The sequence below is a fragment of the Corvus kubaryi genome, unplaced genomic scaffold, assembly GCF_017639235.1.
Source record: "Corvus kubaryi isolate FWS band 111438036 unplaced genomic scaffold, C.kubaryi_AGA036_p1.0 37308, whole genome shotgun sequence".
NCBI lineage: Eukaryota > Metazoa > Chordata > Aves > Passeriformes > Corvidae > Corvus > Corvus kubaryi.
The window spans coordinates 1,271,118-1,288,819 of record NW_024581096.1 but is presented as its reverse complement, the minus strand read 5'-3'; the positions used below and the strand labels follow the sequence as shown (position 1 = coordinate 1,288,819).

Below are 17,702 nucleotides of genomic sequence, written 5' to 3'. Positions count from 1 at the left end.
AAACATGGAAAGAGTGTTCTTCCATGGAGGAATCTGTGCTGTCTTGCACTAGACCTGTCTGCCAAATTGGAGAAATTGAAGGGTATACTGACTCCATATGAAGTTTTCTGCAAAACCTTTGTGTTTTTAAGTTTTTCATTTTTCATATCTTTAGATGCTAACACAGAAATTGCAGGATCATTGGGTTAGAATGTACAAACAAGACACAGAACTCTGGAGAACTATGGCATTTGATCTTTGAAAGCTATGTATGAATGCATGCTCCTGTGAAAACCCCGAATTGCAAAAATCATTTCTAGTGGGCTGGAGAGGTATTTGACAGATTATGTGCAAGTACATACATGTGTGTTTCATTATTTGATTGCCTTAGGAGACTGGTGTTTAAGTTGGCAGATCTACTTACTAAAAGCAAAGCTCTTTGGCTGGCAGGATTACAGAATGCCTGAAGGAGAGAGTCCAAATGCTGAAAGCAACAGAGAGGGAATGTGTAATGTGCAGAAAGCATGGGGAAGCTATAAAGCCAGCAGGAAAAAATGGACTTGAATATGGATCCAATTTTTCTGTTGGGCTCAAGTTGATAGTCATGCAAAAGTAAAAGCATGAAATTCTCTTGTTCTGAAAAATACTGTGTTTTCTATCATGCTAAGTGTTATTTGGTTACCTGTTTGCAGCTTGTCAGAAATCTTTAATCCATGCTTATATTCTGACTCAAATTTAAAAAAAAAAGAAAAGCAGCTTGTTTTGGATGTTTACAGAGCACTGTCAGACTGTGACATAAGTGGACACTATAATAGGCTCTGAAACTTTCTTCTTGTCTTTATTAGCATGATGCAAGACTACACTATTGATTCCCACCCAGTACATGTTAAATTTCTGCATGTAATTTTGTGATAGGTAATTTGTAGCTGTCCAGGGGGAAAAAAAACCCAACCCAACAACGAAACAAAAGCCCAACGCAGTCTTTATAGATACAAGTTTAGAACAAAACTATCCTGCAAGGTTTTGGAAGCAGCAGCCAAACAATTTGAGTATGTGTATCTAGAGAAGTTCACACCTTGCACTTTATCGATGTCTTCCTTCTCCACCGCAGGCAACACAGGTTAGCATATTCACTTGGTCCTTTGCACTGTTCACTCCTAGCTGAATGCCATTATAGAATAACCAGCCACCTTGCTCTGTCTCCTAAGATTTTTCCGTTTGAGAGCAAGGTTTGAAATGTGGGAAGCTGGCAGGTGAAAAGCAGACTATGTAGTGAAGCAAGAAAAAGAGAAGCAGAAGAGCTGACTCCCCTGAGACGTCAAGAAATATGCTATTTAAAAAAACCCAAACCACCAAAAAATAAAAATAAAAGGGAATTTCCCTTAAAATAAGGCCACAGTTTAGATGATTGCTCATACTGATATGTCTAAGTTATTTTAGATGCTACTGGTGGCACATTCACCATGAAAGACTAGAATTCTTTGGGAGGTAGCAGGTCCTGCAATAAGTAGGTACCTTGTGGTAGCACAGCAGAGCTTAGGCGAGTTGCACCAGCTGTCTGCTGCGTCTGCCATTTTTGAGTACCTTTATCTTGTAAAATCCTCAGTAAAGTTCTCTGAAGTTGCCACATCTGAACTAATTAGGATATGAGTTTTTCCAGCTTCATGCAGGCAATTCATGTGAACTATGCTAAAAACAAGGAGTCATATGCCTGTTTAAAAAATCAGGTCAGTTTAAAATTAATGTATTCCTCTTCCTCCTGCTCTCAACAGGGAACTGGGTTTTTTTGGAACGATTTTCCATCTGGGAGTCAAGTGAGATACCCTTTTTCCTTTTGACATGGCCAACATTTAAATAAATAAATAAATAAATAAATACATTTGAAAAGATAAAATGAAATGAGGAGAAGGTGTTCCCTTCTGCTAGGGCCAAATAAAGGTAACTAGTTCTTTCTTCTAGCAAGGTGACCAACGGATTCCTCTGGAGCATAATAACAAAAAACCATAAATGTAAGACTTGTCTTCTTTCCCCCCTCTCTCACTCTCACTCCCCCCCACCACCCCGTACCCCATAGGATAGCAGGAAAACAACCATGATATACTTGGTATTTTGACAAAATAGCCAATTCTCAGTCCTTGCTGGCCAGTGTGGAAGAAGGCTTACTCCAGCCAACCAGCAGCCTTTCAGCCTCTCAATCCTCCACCCATTTCTTAGTGAGTCATAGCTAGAAGGCCCTTTTACATGTTTGATCACATCTTGTGCAAGTCAGGAATGTATTTTTACTCCTTTATTACTCTTATAAGCAACATTCCAAGTCAACTTGAGTGATTGTTGCTCTAAGCTCTGTACGTATGTGGAAATTGAGATAGATGTATAGATAGATAGTGCCACTATATTTTCAGATATGGATGGGTTAGAAGACCAGTTAACTTTCTTGGCAGGAGCAGGATGGTGGAAAAACTGGTTTGGGTTTTTTGGGTGTGTGACCTCTAGAAGGTCTGTACACCAGCAGCACTTAAATATTCAAGACATTAGTATTTCTTGTCATTGTCATGTATACACTTAGTAGTCCTCCAAGTTCAGAGATGGCATTGATCCTGTTACCCATTAATTTTCTACAAGGAAGTTGGAGAATGTCTACAGCACATTCCGCTGTGCTGGAGTAGGTCAGTGTAGGGCAGCTGCCGGGTAGCAGAAGTAAGGAATGGAAGCAGTGGATCGGAGTGCTTCCTGCTCATGTCTTGGGTCTTTGTAGGGGACCTAAAAAGAGCTTCTGCCTCCCTCATTTATTCCATGAAAGACCTGCTTTTATTTGAACCACCTGAGGTAAAGATCATAGGGAGCATGTTGTCAGTTCTTAACCAGATTTATGTTTTTTTCTAGTTTTGCTGTACTGCAGCTTACGCCTTCCAAGATCACTTACAAAATACTTCTTTCAGTTATTTAATCCTATTCTACTCAGTCTCACTCCTTTACAACACACCGCTCGTTTTCAAGAGAGAGATCTTTTTCTTTGTTTTAGACCACAAGGCACTCTTAACACTGTAAGGTTACAAAAGGATTTCTTAAAATTGAAGTGTTTGGATTTTCTTAGAGAGGCTTTGTCTCTTGCTTTTGGTCTCTTTGCAAATGAATGCTCCCATTGCAGACTGAAATCCTGTTCCATACCTTCTTACCCTGACTTCAGTTAATCTTTGGCTTGCAGATGGTGATATAAAAACATAGCCAGTTTTTCATGAGCACCATCTTTGTTGTTATTTTCAATTTTCTTAAGCACTTCCTATAAACAGATTTTGCACTATATGAATTTCATAACACACTGTACTGGTCAGTACACAAATGGAGGTCTTTTGCCAGTTAGTTAACCAGTTGGTACCCTGACAGCTTTATAAAGGCTCATGAAATTCATTTGTCACCTTAAGTGCTAAGGTCTGAATTAAAGCTACTTCAGCAGTGGAGAGTGAGCAAACAATGATTGATGCAAGAGAGATCTTTAAGTTCATGTAATAAGTACATGTACTTGATATTGCATGACATCCTTTTTATTCAGAATCTTGATAGTGTGACATATACTGGAATAAGAAAATAAAACTCATATTGCTATTCAGAGAAATCTCGACAGGAGTATGATATGGGTCAAAAAGTCTTACTGCATACAGACTTAGAGTTTTCTTCTTCATCTGGAGAACGAGGGTAGTGGGATTAACTCTCTGTAGATTCAGTCCAGGATTTTCCTAATAATGTTGTTTCTGTATCTATGTCAAATCACCCCATGGTTTAATAGCTGTAAGGATTAACCCAGTTTTACTTTCTTGCAAGACTGCCTTTCAGCATTGCTGTATTCTGTTGCTACAGCTACAGCTCTAAGCTTTTGCTTTTTTCTTTTTTTTCTAGAGGAGGAGAAATGTTTGATTTGATTTGAAACGCATTAGTTTTTTGAATAAAAGTCATGGTGCTGGAGAGCTGTTACCATTGTTTGCATTTTTTTTTCTGGGTGACTGCTATACACTCATTATTTTTAACTTTCTGTGTACTTACAAATGTTTCCCATAATTCCCAAAAGATGAAGGAGCAGTGTTGACTTTTATCTGTCAGCAGCTTCTGCCAGTTCTTTTTATGTAAATCTTCCAGATCTAAACAACTTGACTTCTCAAGCATAGTAATACACATTATCTTTTTCTTGCAGTTGTAAAGAGCCTATTCTTTTCTTCTAGATTTCTTGCCTGTGAATAGTTTGACAGGGATTTGTTGGCTTTCTTCCCCCATTAGTTTCTCTACAGCAAAAAGGTAGCAAAATAAAGCATTCTTTCAGAGCAAAACAACATACTGCCCTGAATTTTTATGTATTACGATTATTGAATAAAAAGAGAATGCTTTAAATGTGCTCCTCAAGCAGAGATACTATCACAAACCAGTGATGGCCTTGCGTAAGAAACTTTATGTTACCAAAAAAAAAGGAAATAGCAATAAGGAACAAAGATCCTTTAGAGATGGGACAAGTCATTCTCAACAGTATTCCAGCAACCCTGGTATCTCATAGTGATGGTTCATCCACAGTCCTGTCTTGGTTACAAAGAGCAGATGCTGCTGGTGCACCATTTCTCACCATCCGTGGTGCAAAGGGAATTGAGGTTAGTAGTCTTCGTAGGATAGCACCAGACTACTCAGAAGAAAATACATGTTACTACTTTTCAAATAAAAATGGTGCCAGCACATGAACTTGCTCGATCTGTGAAGTTTTATCTGATAGAGGTCATTGAAATCATCTCGCAATGACTTTCCACTGGCTGCCCAGAGCCAAAATTTTGAAGTGCCTCCTGAGATGGACCTCAGCATTTTTCCCTTGAAAGATAGGCAACTGCCTCTGTCCTATGTGTCAAACATTTCCAGGAAAAACCAGATATGTATTTCCTCTCCCACTTGCTTGGAGGAACTCAAGAACATATTGTGGACCAAAATACTTCTACATGGGAAGCCATGTTGAGATGAGATGATAGAAAATTCAGGTTTGAAGAGGAAAATAAACAGGAGAATATAAGCCTACTGCATGACCATGTGTCCTTGTAAAATCTAGATAATATTCCAGATACTAAATTACTCAGTTCTTCAGATGAGTTTTATCCTTTGAGAGCTCTGGTCTTTGTGCACTGAAATGGGCAGTGTAATTTCTTGGGAAAAATTCTGTATCATTCTATGAAAAGAGACCAAAGCATGAACTGAAATTGCACATGCAGCCTTAGTTCTTTGTGGTCTTGAGTGCTTGACCTTGGGGGTGGTCTTGATGCTCTTACAATGCAGTTTTGTTAATGTGTCTCTGTAGTAGTATAGCAGGCAACAGAGGGATCTTTGCTGCTGATTCCTTATAGAGTGACTGTAGCAAAAGTACCATGTAATTGCATTAATTTACCTCTAGTGACTTTAGAATAAATTTTATTTTTACTAAAGTTTCACTGTCGCTTTATTAAAAAAAAGTCTAGAGTGCAGAAGTTAATAGAAATCATGGCATAAATATCCTTGGGAAAGATGAGGTAGTTTGTGGAAAGGCAGCTGGCAATAGTTCTAAGGGAGTGCTTAGTTAATCATAGTACCAGTAAGGGAGGTTTTGTTTAGAGAACCATCAAAATTTTGTCTAACAAGGACTTCTATGTACCACTACAAAATTTGGATGTTTAACGGCAATAATAACACTGAAGCACCAGGAACTCAATAAGTAAGCCACAAGAAGCAGCTGCCAGTGGAATGCACTGTTTGTCCTCACGCCAGCACTATCCACACTACACTTGAACATTCAGTGTTACATATTTCCCTTCTTGATAGCATGTATGGTTTCATGTCAAACCACTGCCAGAAGCTGAAATTGTCAGTTAGTGTCTCTGAGGACAACTGAGCAGGCCAAGTTACTCAAATTCTTGCAGATCTCAGCTCGTTTCTAGTCCTGGAACAGCAATCTTGAAGGAGGAGGAGGAAATGCAACAAGCCTCACTTCATGAAAAAGGCAGTTTTGCACTTTATTGGTCCAGCTGCTTGGTTGACCCTGTCCCGTTCCTTCCTTTCTGTCATCTCTGTCATCATCTCCTTGCATGTGGTGATGCAGTAATTTGGTACCTGCATCACAATTTACCTCTCATCTGCTGATACCTCTCTGACTGTAAACTGCTGGCAGGGAAGCTGCAGATGTCAACAAGACATGAAAAACAGGTGTTGGCTTATTAAAATATTTTTTTCTCTGTCCTTGGAATCATGCTCTGAAGCCCATGCTGGCTTGTTCTATTTAGAGATATTAACCTGTCCTTCCATTTAAAGTGATGCTTGTAGGGAATGTGAGAACACTATTACTGCTGTAGTTCTGCATGTCACACGGGGCTTGGGGTGATCCCTGAGAGTGAAGGGTGAGAAAGAATTACTTGCCAGTCTGCCACGCCTGAGAAAAGCATGGGAAGCCTCAAGCTGTGCCAATGCTCCAGACCACGTGAGGGAGGTGAGATGCGCCTCTCGTGGAAGCCAGCAGTGTCAAAGTCCCAGTGCCAGCCTGCTTGGGTTTCAGCTCCAGCAATGTCTATCCTGACCCACACTCTGTTCTCCTCAGCTTCTCGAGTGCCCCTTCTACTTAGAAGCAGAACGATATCTTTTACTACATTCTTGCTTATTTCTTATTTTATTATTTTCTGTTTATCTCACAGATCCTTGAAAGAAGAGTTGAATGAGCAGGTGGTTTTCCCATCTCTTCCTTGATTTTTGTGGGTGGGAGTTTCTTTTGCAAAACTATTTATGCATTATTTATGGCATTATAATGCAGTGTATTGCATGCCAGAATATTTTACTTAGTTAATATTTTTTTCCTCAGAACAGTACTGCTCATGTTTTCTAATTGTGTTAATGATAGTTGTAAATAGTTGCAGCCATTTCAAACTTTAAATTCAATTCTGTTTGGAGAAGGAGTATTGCAAAAGCTCACCCATAGAGGGAAGCAGAATACTGTCTTAACTACAGGCTGCTTTTTAAAAATTATCCATGCTTCAGATGAAGCCAACAAAGAACATCTGTTATCTTAATTATGGCTTCTATTTCTAAGAAGTATGTTCTATAGCAGATGAGAAAAATGTCTGACAGCTCATAATTCATAAAGTTACTGAGGTTTAATCTGATAGAATATTATGTACAGAATTCCTTCCCCGTACAGACATTATCACTTCTCTTTCAATTGATGATAGAAATAGGGCTTTATGAAATATTATTAATTAATAAGTGTGAAACATTATTATCAGAGACTATTAAAAGTATTAAACTGTTATAAAGGAATACAGTTCTCCATACTATGTTGCTTTGTGGTTTTGTTTTTCTGCTTATCTCTGCAACTAAACTTTCCTCAAGCCAGACACAATCTCTTTGTTCTTTCTCTCCCTGCTTTCATTTTGCTTTGTGTTACAGGAATTCTTAGTTGATTAGTGCAGCAGCTCTAGGACAAGTATTCATTTTTGTGACAGAGAAGGTTACAAAGATCCTGTATGTCTTTCAGAGAATGGATATCTTATGAAGTAAGACTTTCTAGATCAAATCAGAGCTTTTTTCTGCCTAGTCCTGCCATCTATTCCTCGTGGATTATTTTCTTGTACTAATCTGTATTTACCAGGGCTTGTTTCACCCCTTTTCACATAGTTGCCCCTTGTTCTTTTTAGCCCTGAGAATGCAGCTGGCACAACTTCATGAAGTTGGATGAAGAGAGGAATTAGTTCTCCTGGCCCCCCAAAATGCCCTGCATAGTCACCGTGCACATGATACTTTATCAGCCAGAGCATTGCTTTCATGTGAGCTGATAACCCTGGGAAGTATCTAGGCAAAGTATTTTATTGATCTCAGTTACAGCATTGATTTATGCAGGTAACTATGTCTTTTTGGCACACTATACGTAGCTAGGATAAAATGAAGTAACATTCAGTTTTTATTCTGACCCTCTTAGATTTAGTGGGATGGACTATAAATGGCCCAATTTTAATATACATGTGTTCGTCCTTCTGAAAAAATGATTGCCTTATTCTGTTAAGTGCCACAATATTATGACACGTTTTGTACATTTTTCTGTAAAAGTTGGTTTGAGTTGCCCTTTTTCAACAGTATAGGCTATGTTGTTAGTACCTACCTTACACAGAGGAATCTGTAGGTGTTGGCTTTGTTTTGAGCAGTAAACTGGGACTGATGAGTCAGAAGATCACGCTCATGAGAACTGCTGTTGTCATCCTTTTGGAATAAGCCCCTCGGATAAGTTGTTGTCACTCAGTTTTACTGATGTAGGATCACAGTAGAAGTATGAATGCTTTACAAAGATATTTGAAGTCTGAAAGTGTATTGTCAGAATACTGTTTAGCGGTGAGGGTTAAATGTTGTCATTGAGATGCCCTAGGAAGGCTTTATTCTGTTCTGCTTTATTCAGATGTTTCTCCATTGAAGACAAAGTAAAAAGAGGAATGACAGCAGATGAAATAAATCATTTTCTCAGTACAGATATGTATTTCCTGGCTAAGATCTTCAATGTTCTCTTAACAGAGAACATCTAAATCCAGTTACCACTTTGTCCTCCTGTTCATGCCCAGCACCTTCTGACCAGTGGAAGAAGCAGACTGTGATGGGTACATAATATTCAAGGATTATAAAATGGTGGTATTTTCATTCAACTTTCCAGTTGTACCCCAGTCGTTTAAAGTCACTGGCAGACATAGTTTCTGTATTCTTTTTCATAACTCTGGGGCCATTCATATCACAATAAATCCTGTGTCTCAGACATTTTTCTGCCTTCACTTAAATGAACTTCTTCTGAACCCAAAGGCTCATAGTGTTGGTGGGCATGACCATTTCTTTTTCTAGTGCTGCAATACTTTTCACCTGTCTTCAGTTGTCCTTAATGTAGTCTTCTCTACTGCCAAGGCTTCTGTGGTATTCTGAGTCTGCAATTTGCCTGACTGATGACATCTCACAAAAGTAAGAGACAAGTAATAGTTGACAGACTTATCAAGCCACTTGTAATAGTAAGTCAAATTCACAGAAGCTTAAATCTCTTTCATATTTTTCCATGAACGGTGTTGTGCTTTAAAATCTTTCTAATTAAACCAGTACTGGAGAAGGTGGTTGAGCCCTGAACAGGTCTTCCTCCTGACTTTAAATGGTGCTTTCAGCCTCCAGTAGCATTTAACTGTAGCCAAACCAAATCATCTCAGTAGGGGCTAAAGAGAGGTATTCTCTATCAACAGTTGCAGCTGAATTTACTACCTATTGCTATCCTTGATTTATCTGAGACACACAGTGACATTGACTTTGTCTTCACTCTCACCTTTTTGTCTTTCATCTTTGCCCAGTGAAAACCTTTTGCTAATGGCAGTTGGGCAGTTATGAACATTGTTCTTGTGGTAAATACCATTAGGTTATCTGAAAATGCAAATGTCAAGGCAAGGTTGCGGTCTTCAAATCTCAGAGTGAGTTGTTCTTTGGTATTTAATTGTAAGACCAGACTTATCTTCTGTGTTGGTCTGATACTGAAACCAAAGCACAGATTTCTATGGAAAATTTCTCCACAGAGTTTAGAGTTCAGGGTTTTTTTAATCTTTCATACTGTTGTACTAAAACTTTTTGCAGAAGCTCGCTACTTTTTAAGACTGTTGAGAAACATACCGTGGATCACAGAATTCCCTCTCACTAAGAGTTTTGTGTCAGTAAGGCTCCTTTCACTCTGATGTGTTGTGAGGCTCATGTGGCCTTTTCTTTCCCTGCTGATAACAGCAGGTGCTGAGAGGGCTGCAGTGGCTAAGGCTCAGCATCTGTACCATCTGGCACCACAAGGCCATGAGAAGCTTCAGGTTTTGCCATCATCTGTGTGGCAGTACCTCCTACTGCTTTCCACTTTTCCAGGTTCTTGACCTGTGTTTCCTCAGGGATGGCTTTTGGTGTGTTCCCAGCACAATCTCCCCAAGCTCTGCTGTCTCTGATATGGGGGTCACTAGCAGCCAGCACCCTGGAGGAGTACATGGGACTGCTCAATACATACCACTGCCTGAAAGGACCTGCAGAACTGCCAAGTTGCCCTCATTTCCAATGCATCTTCACTGGAATTCAACATTGTATGCTGTTAAGCGGTTAAATTCAGCCATTATGGATCCTTATTTAAATTTGGATTCTGTTTCAAGGAAGATAGGTGATAATAGTGGAACATTGTTTGAATTCCATTTCCTGTACCTAGTAGAGTGCATAACTGCTGAAATAATAGTATTTCAATCAAGAAAGTAAGCTCCTGTGTTTCCCAGAATTTTCAATAGCAAGCATGGGTATTGAACTTTGTAGGAAACCGTCCGCTGTCCACAGCTGGTAATGCATTATACTGAAGGTGCCACTGGTGGAAGTATTTTAGGTGCTTGAGCAGCCATCATTTCTTCACAGTTTGTTGGCTAATCTTGTTGGACCATTATCACAAGTTCTGTCAAGTTGCTTGACCATGATCCTTACCTTTGCATTTCTTCTTTTGCATTAATTAATATGCTTATGTTTAATGTAGCTGACTTAAGTACTGGTAAAACCTTTCATGTCTGGAGTTGTTGTATGACTTTCAAACAAAGATGCCTGTAAATCTATAGAAAATCATTATGTTAGTAGATAGAACTGCATGCATAAAGAGTATATCTGCATGTACCGTAAGTATTATGATCATCTTAAGACCTGAGCTCTCAAATAGTAGAATTTGTTTTCATCAAAAGAAAAATGTGTGCACAAACTTTAATGCCGTTCCTGGAAAAATAAGAACATTCATGGAGTAATCTTAACTCAAAGTTAAATTCAAGTAGACTTAGTATATAGTTCCTGTAAATGTTTAAAAATTAAATTCCCTTTCATGGTATGTACTGTACCTTCTAAGGGGCTGCATTATATATGTTTTTCAATTTCATTCTTCTTCTAGCAGTAATGAAAGATATGTCTCAGAAGCATCTGAAGCCAAATTGCTGCTTTAAATTTCCACTTGTCATTGCCAGGTACTAACTCTATGTATTTTTACTGAGAACCCTTCCAAAAGGTGCAGCTATGTGCGGGTTTCATCTTCCACTTTGTAGCTGTGCTGGCAACCCTTGAATGTAAGGTATGCTCTCATCTCCCACACATTGCCATTGTCTTAGAGATGTTCAGTTCTGCCTGTAACAGGGAGAAGGAAGAGTTTGCAGATTGGAGAGAACCCTTGATTTGTGGTTCATCTCATTGGTTCTCACTGTGACAAGGTAAAAGTAGAGCTAGTGGAAAATCCAACTTTTATCAAGTGTCATCAGAAGCTTCCTCACTATCTGGAGACCCACTGCTAGACCTAAATAGAGGACCATTTTGAGAACCATTATATTTTGGAGACCCTGGAATTGGAAAAAAAAAAAAAAAAGAGAGAACAAAACAGAGGAATTTGGGGGAAAATATTGCTTTAAATGAAAAACTCATGCGGAATTTTAGCAAAGGGATATACAAAGTTGCTCAGATCCTTTAAAGTGGATTTGGTTCTCCAAACATCTTTGCTGTCCTACAGCATTCTTCGAAGAAAAAGATTCTTTTGAAATCAGGTACTAAATGCAGGTTGCATGTGAGTGTTTCTTCTAAGTTGTCTTTTACTAAAACTGACCTATCTAAAAAGTTTTCCTTTCTCTCTGTAAATCTTAATATGCATGCTGGGTTTTCTCCTGGAACACCTAATCTAGAACTGGAGCTTCTTTAATTATAATTTGTATTCTGGTTCTTGAAGTAATTGGGTTTTTTTTTCATTTTTAAATTCTTCTTTCCCCCCAGAAATTAGGTGTAATTTTCTTCAGTTTAGCTTCTGAGATTTCCTCTGAGCATTTTAAAACTGAAGTGCACTGTTGCCAAATTGAGCTGTCCTCTGTATAAATGTAATAAAGTGGCTTCAGTTCTCTGAGTACTGTTAAGTTTTTTGGGGCTTTTTTCTGACTATGTATGTCTTGTGACGCCTTTCACCTTTAAATGAACATAATTTTCTATTTTGTGCAAAAGTTGGGAAATTTGAAGCAGAAGTCATTATGATATTACGCGTTAATTATATTGGAGGTGACTCAATGAGTAGGAAATCCTAGAACAGGTGGGAGGTTAAGTGATTTTAATTTGTTCATGTTATCTTCAACATGCTGATGGAATGAATGTTTTTCTGTGTTGCTGAGCATTGTAACTGTGTGGCTTAGATGTTTTCTTCTGTAACTGCTGTGTCGCTGATAACTGCAGGTTTTGTACCTGCCAGTGTGTCTCTCTGTTGTTTATGTCTGTAAAGCTGTCTATGCTGTAGAGCTTGTACTGACCAGTGTGCATAGTATTAAAAGAGAGGTGAACTCTTACACCTGATTTTTCAGTCAAATACACAAGTATTTTACAGACTACATATTTATGGAATAGATTGTCGTTCATTTGAAGTCTCATGTCATCTAAAAGTTCAGCAATGTCTTTGGCTATGTAAGTTTCCAGTTTCGGAAAAGAATGGGATTAAGGGAGGAAGAGACATCAGAAATCCTCTGAACTCCTAAAATGTATATTTTAGGGTAGCAGAGAAGTTTTAGAAACTTTTCCTTTTAAGCAATGTGATGTTTTCTTTGCATACACATTTTGTAGATATATTACAGATTTTGTGTAAATATAAAGGGAAATGCATAGCTTCCAAAAGCCTTTCACTTTAAGTAAGAATATTATTGATTGATGAATACTCTACAACAAAGATATTAAGTAACAGATTATGATACAAACCTAGTTTATAAGCTAAAATTCTGCTTAAAGTTTAGATGAAAAGCATGGAGCATCAAAAAGGTTGCAGGAAGAGGCTCTCTCTGCTTAGGTAATTTAGGTAAAGTCTACACCACCCCAATCCCAATGTCCCATGGAGACAAATTGTCTTCTGTGTTGTCTTGTCTTCACCTTGCAAGGGGCTTCTTCCTGAGCTGACAGCTTCCCCTGATGCTGGGTTCTCCTCTTTGCTTTCCTTGGACTCCATCCATCATGTAGAAAGTCTACATCACTGGAAATTGAAATTATTTTTCTAAATACACCTTGTTGATAGATATTTGTATGTCTTGCCATCATTTCAAGGCACAATTTGGTTAATGGAACAAAGCAGTGTAGCTTTCATATGTAAAAGCACATGTAGCTTTTCCAGGCTCAGTAGCCTGGATGGGCCATCCCTGAACTGCCAAGCTGTCACTTGATAAGGTTCAAATGTCTGTCAGTTTTGACTTCTCTGTCTCTATTTATCCTTGTCTCTTTCCTCTATTTCAGTTTAGACTGCTGACTATGGCTGCATGCTGCCTCCAGCTGGAATTAGGAGATGAGCATCTTTGTTCAGAGATGATGCAATTCTGTTGCTGTTATGAAAGAGGGAAAAATTTAGTGTAACTAGCTACCTAAGGGATCAGAAAGTTACTTTCATAGGTAAAAATATGTAAACGCTGTTGTTAAAACCTGTTCTTCCTCTGCTACCATATAACGGACCCATTTTAAACCCTTTGCATTCTCTTGAGTCTATTAGGATCTCACAATCTGAGTATTTTCGTGGCATACCCTTTGATATGACTCTGATCTTTCATTTATTCTTTCAATAGATTTGTCTACATCATAAGATAGTTTCATAGTTTGGGGTTGAAAAGAACTATTTGATCTGAACATCACAAATCTGTTGGTCTGTATTTCAGTATGCCTCAGCAGAGGCTGCTTGGAGTGCAGCATTTTCCATTTGAGCCCATCATGTGTTTGATGAAGCAGATGTAAAAGAGATGTTCCAAATGGAATCTGAAAGTGATTTCAAGATGGAAAGAGTTGAAAAGTCCATTTGCTCCCTGAGTAGCTTGTTCTGCATTAATACATCTATATAGCATGCTTTCTTTGAATTTAGCCTTGAATAGGAGTGTCATACTAAGTCAAATATCTGGCAGAATTTTGGAGTTTATTATGTCTACTCATTTGCATTTTTCAGCTCACAAAGGTGCCACTAAGGAAAGAACCTATCCTCTGAAAAGCTATGCAGATAATCCTTAGTTACAGTGCTATCTGCTGTCTTTATGAGCCTAGTTTTAGGTTTTTCTTTATTTTGCCCAGGACTTAAAATGAAACTAGCATGTAGGCATGTTACTTGTCCTTTCAGAGTCTGGATTGGGTATTAGAACTCTTCGGATCTGTGGGAATTGCTCTTAATTTCCTCAAGTCATTAAAAAGCATCAGGAGGCCAGAGATCTGCGTAGACAACTCTTTTGAAACTCCTGAATGGTTATTTTCTGGGCCTCCTAAGTTAAACCGTTATGACTAACAGATATTTTTCTAATATCCTCAGTTATGAATGGATTAGAAAGTATTCCATCATTATGGTACCATCATTTTCCTTCTTTTTGCAAGTATGCTTCACTTCCATTACTACTATTGTCTTTCATTTTGCTTCTCATCTCTCTACACTTCCAAACTTCTGTCCCTTCCTTGCTCTTTTACTGTTTTTCAAATTTGTGCTGGTTTTGGCTAGGGCAGAAGTAATTTTCTTCATAGTAGCTATCATGGGGCTGCATTTCAGATTTATGGTGGAAATAGTGCTGATAGCACAGGGATGTTTTAATTACTGCTGAGAAGGGTTTATACAGTGTAAAGGCCTTTTCTCCTTCAGACCCCACTTTACCAGTGAGGAGACTGGGGGTGCAGAAGAAGTTGGGAGGGGACACAGCCAGGACAGCTGACCACAACTGACACAGGGACATTTCGTACCACAGAGCACTGTGCTCAGCAGTAAAGCTGGGGGAAGAAGAAGAAAGTGGAAGATGTACAGAGTGATGGCGTTTGCCTTCCCAAGTTACCCTTACCCAGTGATAAAGCCCTGCTCTCCTGGAGATGGCTGAACATCTGGCTGCCCATGGGAAGCAGTGAATGAATTCCTTGATCTGCTTTGCTTTTGTGCATGGCTTTTGCTTTCCCTATTAAACTATCTAAACCTCAATCCACGAATTTTCTCACTTTTATCCTTCTCACTCTCACCCTATCTCACCAGAGGAGAGTGCATGAACAGTTGTGTGGGACTTAGTTGCTGGCTGGGGTTAAACTGCAGCAAAATGGTTTGCATTTTTATGAAGTTATGTAATCCAAAATAGGGTGAATTACCAGCCAAAATTGTCTGCTTTCTCTTTCTCAGTTGATATATTTAAATTTTTTTTGGCTATGTCAAAGTTTTTCTTTAAAAACTCTCTGTTCATAATTTTCTGTTGTGTTTTTTTCTCCTTCTACTTAGTTATCCTCATCATTTTGTTTCAGTCTTCTGAAAACAAGGGGTGTGCATGTGCATATATGGATTCATATACCATGCAGGCACCTATGTGTATGTGTGTTTAAGAATTGCTTTCTGTTTGACCATGGTGAGTTTAACTGAGCAAACATCATCATTGCTTAGGCAACTGGCAATTTTTACTTCAGTGGTTAATCTTTGTTTATCAATCATAATCCATCAAGTTATGCCAGATGTTTCTGGCAGTGGTTTAATATCTGTATGTAAACATTCTTGTTTCCAAGTGTTAAACAGGACCACTCTAAAACTTCTGAATTATTCTTTTGACAAAAATTGTGTATTTAGAGATAAATCTTTCCTCACAGAGCCAGAATATTCCTTTACAGAGTATGTTCTCTTCACAAGGAAACAAGATTGCATGAAAACTGACTTTGTATAAAACTCGTGTGCAGTTTTGTTTGAATCTGCAAAGTGTCCCTTTCCAATTATACTGCTGTTTATTCCTAACCAGTCCACGTAGATAAGAAAATTCTTGCTTCAAGTAAACTATACTGTTAATAGTACGATGCTTGAAAATCGAAATGCACAGAAGTTACTGAGCTTGAGTGTGAAATACTTGTTTCTACTGCTGTTTCAGGCCTTTGTAAGTCTGTTTTACCCGGGGGATCAGGCACTCACAGACGGTTATGTGTTTAGCACCTTCACTTGGTGCACAGTGTATGTAAATGTCTCTGACCAAAAGATGTTTTCTTTCCTTCCTTGCGTTGTATTTCTGCACATCCATGGACTGCAAACTTTTATTGTGTTTTCTTTTCCTAGACAATATAGAGAGTGAATCTAGGACTGAGGTCCCTAAAAGAAAATGCTATGAAAAATGCAGCTGTCATAAATTTTATTCAAATTTTTGATTAAGTATGGAATTTTCTCATATAGCCCTGACAAGTGGGATGCTTGTTCTGTAATTAAAAATTAACTGGATGCATTACATGTCATCATTTTCATAAAAGTAATTGGATTCACCTCCAGCTTGGCTTAGTTTTCTTCTTTTTTTTACAGCTTTTTCACTTCCAGACCTTACAGAGCAGTTTGCACCTCCTGATGTTGCTCCACCGATTCTTGTCAAGATCATAGAGACAATTGAAAAGAAAGGTAAGCTGAAGAATGAGCTACCTAAGTTTTTTGTTGCTTATGTCAATCAAGACTGCAGAATCAGATCCAGAGCTGGCATGTTCTCTTTCTAGAGCTGATAATGCATCACATTACTTAACATCCAAAATAATCTTCTTTAAGGTTTGTTGCACTGGTTTCTGCTTATTAGAGGCTATTGGGACTGTAGGAGCAAAGCCAAAGCTTACCTCAAATGGCATTTAGTAACTAATATAAGTATTCTTGAAAGGTAAGGTAGAAGTATTGGTATTGTTTTGGTTTTTTCTAACCAGTAAGCAGCTTAAGTTGGTTATGGAAATGCCAGCATGACATTGAGTTGGATACACAGCACACAGGGAAAAAAGTAATGTTTTGTCCCAAAGCAGGGGAAAAAAGAAAAGAATGAAATATGAAGAGGTTACAAGAACTGGTTTTATTCTTCAGGAGTCAATTCTTTACTGCTGCTCTAAAGTGAGCCAGACAGAGTTTCTTCTGTGGTTTTTTTCCTCACCTGCTTTCCTGTGCTGATGTCTCCCCATCCTATTGAGGCTTTCCTCTTTCTTTTACAATGTCGTATTTCTTTTGCCCTATTTCTGTCTTCCTGGCACCTACTATGATGTTGCCTTCACAGACCTGGTGAGGTAAGGAGCAGCTCAATGAGTCCTACTCATTCAGGAGCCTTAAGCTGGGGGACAAGAGCAAAAGTGGTATTCTGATCAGAATTAGGCTGCTGTCCTTGGGGACATAGGTTCTAATATAGTCCTCTGACACTTTAGAAGAATGTAAGCCTTTTCTGAAAGAGTAGGAGCTTGCTGATATCAACGTGAAGGGCCAGTATTTAGCACCAGTTTGCATAACAAACTGCTGCTTTCGGGTGACACCAGTGATAGTGTTAAATTGTCACTGCTCTGCATCCCTGCACATGGTCTCTTTCCTTGTGTCTTCTCTATTTTCACTGATGTAGGAAACTTGTAAACAGTATCTTTCATGTGAAAACATTTAGTGATGTCTTTTGTAATAATTCAGGCGAATTATTAGACATATTATGTAAGATATACAGATATTTTCTCTGACACCAGTGTGAGTCTGTTTCCTAGTCCTGGCCTTCTACAGTTGGCCAGTACAGAATATGTGGGACTACTGGCATCTCTGATCTTCCTTGCCCAGCTCTTTCTGTAGACACAGCAGTTTAAATGCACAAAGGGGTGTCTTACAGGCTTAAAAAGCAATCACATTTTTAGTGTGAAAAGAATGTTGCTAATTTATACTGTCAGTACTTACTGAAGAAAACAGAAATATGTTGCGTCAGAGCAAC

General features: G+C 38.5%; 1 protein-coding gene across 1 annotated transcript in view; it reads left to right on the top strand.

Moving 5' to 3' along the window:
* The window catches only part of PIK3R1 (phosphoinositide-3-kinase regulatory subunit 1), a 60,601-nt gene that overhangs the window by 17,332 nt on the left and 25,567 nt on the right, over positions 1-17,702 (top strand). Inside the window, exon 3 of the mRNA XM_042028206.1 lies at positions 16,298-16,390. Coding sequence (XP_041884140.1) covers positions 16,298-16,390 — 93 coding nt within the window. The remainder of the gene's footprint in view (positions 1-16,297; positions 16,391-17,702) is intronic.